This window comes from Otolemur garnettii, unplaced genomic scaffold (genome assembly GCF_000181295.1).
Source record: "Otolemur garnettii isolate 467f Iridium unplaced genomic scaffold, OtoGar3 scaffold00032, whole genome shotgun sequence".
NCBI classification, from domain to species: Eukaryota; Metazoa; Chordata; class Mammalia; order Primates; family Galagidae; genus Otolemur; species Otolemur garnettii.
Genome location: NW_003852427.1, coordinates 2,949,943 through 2,962,662, shown reverse-complemented (window position 1 = coordinate 2,962,662; position 12,720 = coordinate 2,949,943). Strand labels below are relative to the sequence as shown.

General features: G+C 46.1%; 1 protein-coding gene across 4 annotated transcripts in view; it reads right to left on the bottom strand.

Annotated features, from left to right (window-relative positions):
* The window catches only part of CACNA1D (calcium voltage-gated channel subunit alpha1 D), a 347,874-nt gene that overhangs the window by 49,867 nt on the left and 285,287 nt on the right, over nt 1–12,720 (bottom strand). For all 4 annotated transcript variants that reach the window (XM_003789390.2, XM_003789392.2, XM_003789391.2 and 1 more), the window contains 3 exons: nt 11,151–11,352; nt 8,646–8,804; nt 7,169–7,279 (listed from right to left, as the gene is read on the bottom strand). In XM_003789390.2, the coding sequence (XP_003789438.1) occupies nt 7,169–7,279; nt 8,646–8,804; nt 11,151–11,352 (472 nt within the window). The remainder of the gene's footprint in view (nt 1–7,168; nt 7,280–8,645; nt 8,805–11,150; nt 11,353–12,720) is intronic.

Sequence of the window (12,720 nt, the reverse complement as noted above, 5' to 3'; positions counted from 1 at the left end):
AAAAATTCAGGTACTAACTATATAAAAAGGGGTCCAGCATGCTTATGACTAGGTACATTCAGTGCTATATTAAGGAAAACAGAACAGAAGGCACTTTGAAGTGTCAGGTCTAGGAGTTTGTGATTAAATGCAAACCCAGAGGAAGCCACTTAGTGCCACAGTCTTTTGCAACACTACAGAAAATGTGGACATGTTGACTGTCCTAATAACTGCAGTAGGGACATTCATTTTAGTTACTGTTAAACTCTCCAGATACATAGAGGAGCTATTACACTGACTGATGTTTTGCTTTTTAAATTTCATCTTAAATTATCTAAGATATCCCTAACTAAGAGCTGTGATTTATAACTGATTTTTTTTCTTTTTCTTCTTTTTTTTTTTTTTTTTTTTGTTTAGAGATGGAGTTGGCCAGGCATGGTGGCTTACCTCTGGGGTAAGCACTTTCAGAGGTCAAGGCAGGATTGCTTGAGGCCAGGAGTTTAAGATTATCCTGGGCAACACAGTAATATCCCATCTCTATAAAAAAATTAACTAGGCATAGGGATGCACACCTGTAGTCCCAGCTACTTGGGAAGCTAAGGCAGGAGGATTGCTTGAGACCAGGCATTTGAGGTCACAGTAAGCTAGGATGGTATCCTGCACTCCAGCCTGAGTTCAAGTGATCCTCCTGCCTCAGCTTCTGAGTCACTGAGATCATAGGCACAGGCCACCATGCCCAGCTCTCTCATGACTTTTTAACCCCTCTCCCTCACCTTACAACCACAGTGCCCCTCTCTCATTTCACCCTCATGGAATGCCTCCTTCCCAGATCCCTCTTCCCTCAGCAGTCTAAAAGTCGACAAAAGGATTTAACCTGAACCCAACTGGATGATCTGTGTATAAAAGTCTAATGAGAAAGTCTACTTTAAAAATGCCATAGCTTATTATATTATACCTTCTAGCTTTTCTTCTCCTGAACACATGGTTCTCGGTCAACAAAACTGAAGAGAGATAGGCAGCCATTGAGATCTAGACTAGTGATGCTTAACCTGAAAGGTGAGATAAAGAACAGGACCCAGTGTTTTCTTCATCAAGGAACTGTCCTAACAAGAGGCTGGCTGAATCAGCAAGCAGGCTGGGCCGGCTTCTAAATTCTTTATGCTGTTGCCAGTGGGTAACAAGCAGCCCTCTGGCTGGCAGCCATGCCAGAGGGTATACCTGGAGTAGCAAAGCCTGGCCTTTTCCTCACGGACTAACAGCAATTCAAAAGCTAAAGAGAGTACACTGATCCTTGCCCTCTCCTCTGGGGGGAAATTTATGCCTTGAGCAAACACTTGTCCATGAGTAGCAACCAGAGCTCCGGAGTACTCAGAGCAGTGAAGATCAAGGCCCCTTCCTTTACTTCTGTGGCTGCCCTGCCACGTGGCTGCCACATGCTCATTTCTCTCCTGTTACTTTACAACATTCCTCAGAGGCCACACCCACTGTCAAGCCCTTCTCACCTGCTTTGGGAATTTACTCCTGAATAGCTCCTCTCTGTCTGCAGAATGATCAGCCTTCCAACATTTGGGTAAATCCATGAGCTATAAGCTATTCTCAATCTGGTGCACTGTGGTGGATAAGACCCCTTTAAATGAACACCATAAGGGCTAATGATTCTTTTGGATCCTGGAACTGTTTGACAGTCTCATCAACTCTAGAAAACTCCCCACACTCAAAAAATTTTGCCCAAACCCTAATAGTTCATGGACAGAAGGCTGACACCCCTAATCTAAGCAACAGGAGGCTTGAGTTAGTGCAGGTGGTTGGAATCACAGGCTTTGACCAGGTGGCTTTGACAAGCCTCCAGGGAGGCAGAAAATGTCAGCCCTCCCTTTCCTCCCACATACTGCTTCCCTGTTTAGTAGCCTCCTATTCCTTAACTCACTGTCAAGCTGAATGATTCAGTTTCCCCACCCCTTCCCCACCAAAGACACAATGGTGCTTGTAACAGAGGTAAGGCATGGGCCCATAGCCATGCTCTCTGCTCTTGGCCCAGGATGACATGTTCTATAGCTGAATTCTGAAGTCAGGGCCTCTCAAGTAGAACCAGCAATCTATTTCTTTTTCCTGGTCCAGTTCCACCTGTTTGAAAAGACCAAGCAAGTCAGTCATGTGCAATAATGTCTATTACTTAGAAACATTTCTGACTCTAAAAGGTAAAATCATCAACCAGACTAATGTGGGCCTTTGGGCCAGGGAGCTCTGATATTCCTAAAAACCCTATTTTCTCACTGTCTGCCAATGTCTGTTTCTTGCCCGACAGTGGGCTCCTAGAAGGCAGAGCTGTACCCTTTCCTATTTCTGGCCATCTAGCCAAGATATAGCATAGGCTTGGCATGGTGAGAGGGCAACATATATGGAACGGTTGCAAACAGGAAATAAGAAAAGCAATCCAAAGCCAGGTTCTTATGCTGCCTAAATTCACTCTTGTCTGCAGACCTAGAGCCCTATACAAATCACTTGCCTTATATTGTTGACCATGGCAGCCAGATCACTTATTGGTTTCTGACAGGAATTATTTGGGAAGAATTAGACCTAAGTGATGACTCACAGTGCCAACTTTTGGTAGAAATTATAACTGACAGGCTTCTAACCAGCATAAGCCTTTCCAAAGATAAAGTTGGGGCCCAAAGGAAAACATGTGGGCACTCTGCTCTATTCAAATGTCCTGTGACAGAAAAGCAAATGCAGAGAAGGAGGGATGGGGGTGGAGGAAAGGAAGAGCAGACAGAGGGATGGAGGGAGGGGTGGGGCCTCAGTGTGGGACACACATTTTGGGGGCAAGGCACAATTATAAGAAGGACTTTACCTAACAAATTCAACCAATGTGACCTGGTTTCTTGTACCTCCAATGAATTCCCAACAATAAAAAAAAGAAAAGCAAATGTCATCTTATGCCCAGAGGCTGCATCTATAGGCTCATCCATTTATTCCTTTCTACATTCTATCAATCTTCACTGCATAAACACCATGTGGCAGGGATCATGTGAAACTCAACGGAACTAAAGACTGAAGACTCAGCCTGCGACCTCAAGAAGCTCCTTTTCAGCAAATGCAGAGGCAGATAATGGAGCTGTGTTGGTAATATTGATGCAGGGTTAGCACCTAATAGGTCCATGTGCCAAGGGAGGGCTGACTCTGGCTGGGTTGGTGAGGATGGTGGTCACAGAGGTGACATTTCAGAGAGGGCTTCCAGACACAGGCATGTGAGCATAGTAAGGTCTAGCATGTTAAATCTCAGGAATGGGTGGGGAAGAAGAAAGGCAGAGAGGGAATGGCAGGAAAGGAGACAGTATTTCATGGAGGACTTTGAATATTAAGACTGTATTTTTTCTCAAGCAGTAGGTGGCTGGTGCCAGAATTTCATTGGAAGAGTGGCCTGGTCAGCTTTGGACTGATAGAGGAAGTGTGTGGCAGATGAATGGGAAGCCAAAGGCAGGGAGAACACTTAGAGGCAAGCACAGTGGCTTAGGAGAGAGTGGGGTAGAGCAGGTTTGGGTGTCCCAGAGGTGCCACTGAGCCCTGGCATGTAGCATCTTACAGGGTGAGAAAAGGACCAGGAGATAGTGCCGGGAAATCTTGGCATTGAAGGGATAGAGCGAGAGGATGGAGGCCAGTAAGAAGCCCAATATAAAGTCTAAAGACAACAATATTTCAAGCTTCATTAGATATTAAAAATAAATCTTTCAGAATAGATGCGATCACTGGAGAACCGAAAAGACAGTATCAAATTTTCTTTCCAGCAGATAGAGAATAAACACCAGGAAGACTGCTTTATTAAGAAGCCCTCTTCTGGCCAGGGACCCTAGCAGGGAGTGCCCACTGCATTTCAGCTCTGCACAGAAGCATGATGACAGCACTAAAATCCTTTCTTTTTTCCTCAAACCTACTTTTGCTTTATTTTCTCCAAGCTCAAGTGGTGAGCAATGTAAATCAAACATTTTCAGGGTAGAATAAAGATTGAAACACTTTAAGGACTAAGACTTTGGAACTCACTGGAGAGAAGCCCACAACTACAGCAGGTGGCCTAGCCTAGAACCCATCCTGGACAAAACACCCAGAGGGTGACATCAGAAGCACAGAGAAGAAGGCCTAGACAGACAGGGTCCTTCTGGCCCCACAGAGGTGCTTTTTTCATCTGCTGGGGCCAGTGGCTTGGAGAAGGCCCTTCTTTGTAAATCTCTTTTTTTGGAGGAAGAGAATTCATCGGAGAATTCCAGCAGCTTTCCCTGGGTGCACTGAAGGAAGGAGGGCCAGGGAAATGTGGCTCGTGTCTTGCCTAAATCATGATGTACTTTTGAAGACCCTAAACCCAGGCAATGCAAACTGGTGGATTTTCCTTGGGGAAATCGAGATAATAAACTGAACCACCTGCTCACTTTCCCCTTTCTTTTGCTCCATGGCTTCTCATCACCTTCCAACCTGCCTGACCAGTGCTCAGGGACAACTCTTCCTATGCAGGGAGACCCCTCCTCCACCATGGATGCTCCAAGGTCTGGGCTTTCCACCTCGTTCCTTCCTGCTTGTAGATGCTGGGTGGCCTCACGTTGCGTGGCCAGGGACCATTTCCCGCTGACTGCACTTACTCTCAGGAGGCCCCCCTTCTCAGTCAGGTTACCTAATTTAAAAGAAGTCCTTCGGGTCAGGCTTCTTGACTTTTGTTAACCCTTGCCTCCTAAAATGCCTTCTCATCTGCCAGGAAGGATTCTGTCTCATTTCACTTTCTGTATTTGTGTTACAAAACAACTGCAACCCTGTGTCTCCTAACAAGATGCTGACTAGTCCTCCTGGAAGGTATGCCGCACTGTGGAGATGCCTTCCCCACGGGACCCTACCACCAAGCTCCTCACAAGAGACAGACACTCTCCTGAAATGAGACTCATGTCCCCTGTGGCCATTTCCTTGCAATATCAATCCCCCTGCTCCTCTGACCACCTTGTTCCTCAGCCAGGCTACTCCACCAACCAGAAAGGAAGGGCCTCCCTGGCTTCTTTGTGAAAGACCACTTGCCTGGATGGGTTTAACACTGAAGACACTAAAGAGAGAGAAAGGGTAGGAAAAGTTTTAGGGAGAGCATTGCCTTTCAGTGAACTGATTCTCTTACTTGTTCAGGCATGAGATAATATAAAATCTCCCTTCCTGGCTTTGGTGAACACAGTGACAGTACCTTTTGGGTACAGGGAAACTGTTGCTGCTTCTGTTTTCAAAGTCCTCCCTGTTATAATCTAAGGCTTATGCTATGAAACTGTCTTGCTGAGCAAGACTGAAAAGCAGCACAATTTCTAGCGGAAATCACCCATTTTAAAACTCTGATCTATCAGTACTGATTATAAATTAGCTACTCATTTCCCTTTAGTATCACCCGTCTGTTTACACGCCACTGCACTCTCCTCCCAGGTTTGGAAATTTACTGGGCAAAGTGGTGCACTAAGGCTGTCAATGTGCTAAGAGCTGCCAGAGGGTGTGAGCACACACACACACACACACACACAATTTTATGTGTGCACACATGTTCTCACACACACACACACATACACAGCGGGTGTATGTGCTTTCTCCTCAGCCTGGAACAAGCTTTCAAAAGCTTCAGAACTTCATCTCCAGCTATCTGGGAAATGTCCCACAGATATGTCCCATGTTGCATTTCTTAAGTACTTTTGATGTTCTGACTTTGCAACCTTTTCCATCAGTTCAGACAAATATTGTTCAAAGATGTAAAGGTGAGAGGGAAGCAAACCAAAATCTCAAAGGAAATTAAGATGAATTTGCAAGAGGAAGAAATGTTTATGTATGTAGATGTGGACAAGTCACAGTAAGGTAACGTCTGGCCATGCATAAGGTGCCAAATTTGACCCCACTGCAATCACCCCAATTAATCACTTACAAAAGTCCTTTCTTTTTGGTCCACAAAGATCTGATAAAGATTGCACAAAGATTAATTCAAATCAAAGAAAGGAATAGTTTGGAATTAGAATTTCACATAACTATGGAGTACGTGAAACCATCACTTTGTTAGCCATGTCTTATTAGAACCAGTTTCATCAGATACCTTACACACAGATCACAGATAACTGGGTTGCTAGACTCTGGCACTCCCTAACTGAGAGTTGGGGGCTGTGCTAGGAAAGAAACTGAGGGCTGAATGTCCCACAGGTCAGCTGGGATGGCTCTTCTGCCTATGGATTTAGAATGAGGGAACACTGCAGCTTGATGGTGGTGGTGGTGGTGACAGCAGCACTGGCTGACACCTGTCCGCAGTATGGCACTGCACACAAGGCATGATTTTTCGCACTGTGTCTATAGTAATTCTTGACTTCTCACAACCATCCCATGAAATAGGGCCATAAGCATCCTTATTTTGTGGATGAGGACAGCAGGCACGGTGCAAGTGAGTCATGTAAGCTAGCAAGTGGCAGAGCAGGGATCTGAGTCCAGCCAGCTGCAGAACTGTGCAGTTACTGTCCCTTCAGAACTCCAGCACTGACAATACTGCCCCTTCTACTATAGCCACTGACTGCAGGGAGCTGGATCCACTCCCTCCCAAAGGAGGCAGAGCACGCTGAGTTGCCAGCACCGTTCAACACATTTTGTGCCTTGTTTTATCTTAAAGTCAAGTGAAATTTTTCTAAATCAAGCAAACAAAAGATGGTATGGTTGTGAGAGGTCTGTGGCTGGTTTCTGAGCTTTCCATAAAAGGTAAAAAAGGATGCTGTAGACCAGAACAAATAAAACCAAAGTCTTCATGCTAGAAATCTGAAAGTAAAATCAGGGTCAAATTCTTTCTGATGGGTTATGTTCAAACGTTTTTCCAAAAGCTCAAGTAACGAGGCAGGTTTACCTGAGACAGCATGATTCGTGCTATTCTAGAAACACAAAATCCAGTTTCAGAACAACCTCCAGTCTCTAAGTTCCCAAATCTCTCCTTCTTTCTTTGTTTTCTCAGAATTGTTTTCATGAGTTTTGTGTTCCCAGTTTCATTTTTGCATGTGTATACAGATGCTCTAATCAGATTTTAATGTTCTCAGGTGGTAACCCAGTTAGCAGCCAGACAATTTAACATCACTCAAAAACACTAGATTAACAGGAAGTGGGTGCTTCTCTGGGGTGATTCAGCAACAGTCTTTGAAAAGTGGCTTCAGCAACTCACCTTAGGCTTAAATGCAATGACTTTCAAAACCATCTCAACGGTGAACACCCCAGTGAAGACCATGTTCAGAATGTCCATGGCATCATTGAACATCTTAGACTGCTCGTAGTGCTGTGGACGGAGACAGAGGGGCAGCTCTCAGAGACTCAACCATAATTACACCTACTCACAGGCAAAGGCTCCTGGCTCTGTGTGCCCCCGTGGGCACCCTCTCCCAATGACTCCCCCTTGACTGACACTGCAATGTCACAGGGGTAAACTCCCACAAAGTGCAGGGTTCCGTGACAAGATGAGGATGATTGAATGATGAAGAGGAAAAACATATCCATTTCCTCTGCTCAGGAGAAAGAGAATTCACCCTTTCTTCTGGCAGGGTCTATATTCAGGGCCTTGACCAAAGTAGAATGCAGAAACCACCAAAATTCTTATGAGCAAAGGTAGAACTTGGTTAGGGATAAATTGTAAGCCATGTAGATGTATGTTTAATAAAAGGTGGTGTTACCTTGAATTTATATAATCCTTCCCCCTCATCAGCATAAGGTCCTTTTCATTCATAAAGAATTCTTAAATGAAGAAGGCTGCCAGAAAATTTATCCCTCTCTTTAGACTCACTTTCCAGATTGGCTCAAGTTCCTAAAGTCAGTGCAAAAACTGGATCCAGACCCTGGTCTCTGCTTCCTGTCTTAATACAGTATCTACCAGACCACATAACTTCTGAAAATGTTCACTGTTAATACCACACTGTAATCTGAATTGGCCAATTAAAACGAATTCTATTCTTTGCCCCAAATGTAAGCAACGAGTAGCTATAATTCAGGTCAAACATAATATGTCATGAACTAGAAAATTCCCCACTACCATACTGAGAGGCTTGTGAGGACAGGAATGTGACTTATGTTTTATTTTCTAACACTGGGTATTACTGTGTGACTCAGCTCAGAGTGCCTGACAAGAATGACCTAGCATAAACCTTATCTCCCAGGTAGGTATGACAGATTTCCACAGCTCACCAATGAAGAAAGGCTTCAGAGAATTTAACTTTCTTAAGGTTATCCAGCTGGCAAAGAGCAAGATCAGGATTGAAATTGCTGTTCAACTCCAGAGCTTTAGTCCTTACCTCCTATGGTGCTCTAATCAGATTTTAATGTTCTCAGATGGTAACCCAGTTAGCAGCCAGACAATACTATGGGCCACAGGAGGCCCAAAGTACATGTTTATCAAGTTGAAGGCCACACCCAGGCTCCAAGAAAATGTTACCTGCCATCATGCTGTGCAGTCTCTTAAAACAAAAGAGTGGTCTTAAATTCCTACAGTGATGATTATTGGCCAGAATGGAACTCTGGCTACACTACAGCCCAGATTCATCAGAAAATGAAACCCATCCTCTTGTGAGGGGGTACTTTCCACCCTCAGGATTTGGAGTACAGGGCTGTGCAGAATGCTCAGACTTGATCCCCATGGCTGTCTCCATTTTTACCTGCATGGCCAAGCAGAGTGTGTTGAGCATGATGAGGACAAACATCATGTATTCGAAAGGCGAAGAGTTCACCACGTACCAGAACTTGTACTGGTAGGGGTTTTTGGGGATGTATCTCCGCAAGGGACGAGCTTTCAAGGCGTATTCAACACACTGACGCTGTAACGGCACAAAAGGGCGAAAGGGGGTTCTGAGCACTTCATGGAAAAGAAGCAGTGTGGTCATCTGCTCTCAGGATTAACTCAGCACCTCCTGGGAGGGGATGAGAACCAGTGGTGGTAGTGACTGCAGGCAAGCCCACGCCCTGCCACTGGCACCACTTGGAGTCACCGAGGGGCCCTCCCATGCCTTCTCTGCCTCGGGTTAAGCAGGACACCCATTTGGTTTCTATTTTGCTTATTTAAAAAGACTAAAGTTCAAAGCTTTAAGCTTTCTTCCCTGGGGTCCTGCAGTGCATAGGTAAGCAGAGAAGTGAGGACTTTCCTCTATCAGCAGACCGTGTCCACAATTCTCCTGCCCACACTGCCTCCAGGAGAGGAAGCTAAGTAACAACAGGCACAGAAATCCTTAAGAACCAGGGGCTGGGCTCACTCACTGAGACTGGCAGCCTGCTGACTGTTCCAGCATGGACCCAGACAGTACATTAACAAGCTACCTGCATGTCTATCTGGGAGGTTCAGGGGCTTGGGAGCTCCTCGTGTTGGGTGTCAGACCCTCTAGGATGTGCTCAGTAATGACAGCTGGACTGAACTCTGGCCAGTGTCCAGCCAGAGCACTGTCTTCCCCACTCTCTATGGGACTGAGGCTGGTCCACCCTCTGTAGCAAGCCCAGGGGGAGACTCCAGCCCTGAGCACCTTAACCTCAGCATCATGGCCCTAGATCTGTCCCACTCTTCTGGTTTAACTCTGTATGCAGACTTTAGACAGGGTCCCTCTGTCTGGGCCCCGGTGCTGTGCTGACCCCAGGAACCCCAGATTATAGCCTGTTCTGGACCTCAGGTGCTAAAACATTTCAACAATTCTGACTGCCGGCCGGGCGTGGTGGCTCACGCCTGTTGTCCCAGCACTGTGGGAGGCCAAGGCGGGTGGATCACCTGTGCTCACAGGTTCCAGACCAGCTGAAGACCCCCCTGAGCCAGAGTGAGCCAGAGTGAGACCCCGTCTCTACAACAACAACAGGACAACAAGACAGCCGGACCTTGTGATCCCAACTACATGGGGGGCAAGAAAACACTACAGGAGGAAGAAGTAATAAAAAAAAAATTAAAAAAAACCCTTCAAAGTAATAAGTTGAAATAAAAAAAAATTAAAAAAAAACAAACAAAAAAACCCAATTTTGACTGCCTGGCCAGCCTGGGCCTTACCCTGACACCTGTCTTCCTTGGGTGAGCAAAGGCCTGGGCCAGGCTGCCCTTGGACTGTCACTGGTGGAGTCTGCAGGAACACCCCCACAAATGAAGGAAAATCTTCCTCCAAATCAAGCCAGCATGTCCTCACATGTCCCCCGGTGGGAACAGCAGCTATGGGACAGACTGCCTCATCATGCCTTGGCCACTTCCCCTCAGGAAGCCCACACTGCTAGATCATTCTTGCTTACTACATCGTCATCAAAACAGAGATGCTGCTGATAGAGGACCTGGGGGAAACTCCCAGAACAGAATCTTTATCTCCCAGACTCTTTTAGGGCTGAAAGGAATCTCTAAAGAGCAACTCAGAAATGCTCTCAGTTTAGAGATAACACACCCCAGAGAGAGCAGGAAGCACCAAGGTCTCAGAAAAGATGTGGGAGAGTGCAGGACTCCCAGCTCCTTCGTTTCACCTTGTAACCACAGCCAAACACCCTACCTCTTTCAGATTGGCTAAAACAAGGTAGCAGATAAAGGACAGTGATGGTATGATCTTAGCCCCAGATTTAAAGTTACCGACTCCCCTGTGGTGGTATAGGGCACTTCCTCCTACATCAGCCATTCTCAACCAGACATTTGGCAGTGTCTGAAGAGGTTTCAATCATCCTTACTAAGGGCTGGGGGTGCTACTGGCATCTGGTGGGTAGAGGTCAAGAGTGCTACTGAGTATCACACACAGCACCAGAAACACAACAAAGAATTAGGCAGCCTAAAATGTCAGCAGCAGTGAGGTTGTGAAACTGTGCCCTGCACAGACATTAAAGACTCTCTCTCAGTAGGGACTATACACGTTTAAGTGTCTTCTAGCTCCTGGCCTCCGCATGAGATTCTGAGCCATCACTGTAGTCACAACCACAGATGGTGGCCTAAGCGTTCTTTGATTTCACACCAACAGATGTGAGGATGGATTCCTTAATTACAACATCTCTTCTGGTCTTTATCTGGGAACCTGACTCTCAGCAGTGATGGCTCAAACTGGCCAAAGCATGCTCTGAACAGGGCCCGGGCCTCAGGGATAGCCAGCAGGTGGGTGCCCTTCTCTGGTCATGGGGTTAGGCAGTCAAAAGAGAAGGCACTCCAAACGGGGTGTGACTTTAACCTGATTCTTGTCCAGTTCACAGTTCTTATACTCTTTTTCCCCCTGCTCCTGAAATGTAACGATGACAAAGCCCACAAAGATGTTCATCATGAAGAAAGCTACAATGATGATGTAGATGATGAAGAAGATGGAGATCTCTACGCGGTAGTTGTAGACTGGGCCGACGTTCTCTCCATTTGAGTCGATAGCTTTATACAGCAACCTGAAGAACAGACAAATCAAGTGAGGACCTGCCAAGCCCCTTGGTACAGCCTTGCCCACTGCCTTCCCAGGGCTCTCCCTCTGGACTCCTCCCATGAGCACTGGGCACCTTTCCCAAAGCCTCTGGACACAACCCACCGATTCTCAGGCACAGACACCTAGTACCTAAAGGAGGGAGCATCTGGGATACAGTTACTGTTTTGAGGACTGAAAAAAAAAAAGGTCTTACAAATATTCAGTAACACTCCTTTCTATTCAGAGAGGAAGAACATCACTTGTGAGACAACAGAGGAACTGAAAGCTGTGTACACAGTGGCAAAGATGATAAGCAACTAACCAGCATGTCCAAAAATCTAAGGGTGGTTCCACAAATGGAAGTATCCACTAAAATTAAATATATGTCAAGCAGAACTCTTAAAAGGAAGAGGAAAATTACTGTAACACTCCCAAGGTCAATTGAGCCCCATTTTGATGCAGATTTAACACTTCTGGGGCAGCCAGCCCCTGGGTTCACAGAGCTAGACACTCACACCCATCTGGAAAGGCAGACATTACTGCATTACCCACATTATGGACATTTAGAGATTTAGAAAAACACTCAAGGTCACACTCCCTCAGGGGCAGAGCTGGGAGTTGAGTCCAGTTCTTCCAAGCCTCAGATATGTTCATTTCCAGTCAGTTGCTATGTGATTTGCTAAAGTATAGTATTTAAAACCTGATACTACACCCAGTGTGTCCACAGAGTGAAGGGTCTTGGATCAATTCCCTAATGAGCAAGCCCCACCAGACCATCTCTTTACCCCACAGGAGCTCCTGAAAATATCTGACTGTCAAGAGTACCCGAGAGCTCTGCTAGTCTTTGAGACCCAGCCTGCCCATCTTCGGCAGCCCCTCTGGGTGTGTGAATAGGACAGTCAGGGCTCTATGTATGCACAGATGTTCTGATGGAAGGAGCTGGTGATGGGACATCAGCAGAGAGCAAGACAAAGGTGCAGGAGACCCACCCTTTTGTATTCTACCATCTCCTTTCCATTCTTCTTCCTTTACCCACTAAAATCCCAGTCATTCTTTAGGGCCGCCTGTGCCTCTACCATCTCCTTTCCATTCTTCTTCCTTTACCCACTAAAATCCCAGTCATTCTTTAGGACTCTGTTCTGCACATCTAGGACATACCAGACCTCCCACACAGTTTGACTGCCTGACACTCTGACTACATGTGGGCTTTTGAAGGGAGGAATCATGTCTAGACAACTTTGCTTCCTGCATGATGCTGAGCACGGCATGTTCCATGGAGCTGGGATCAAGAGCACAGCGTATGAGCAAGCACCTCATAGACAGAGATGGCAGGAGGGCAGCCGCCTGTGCCTCT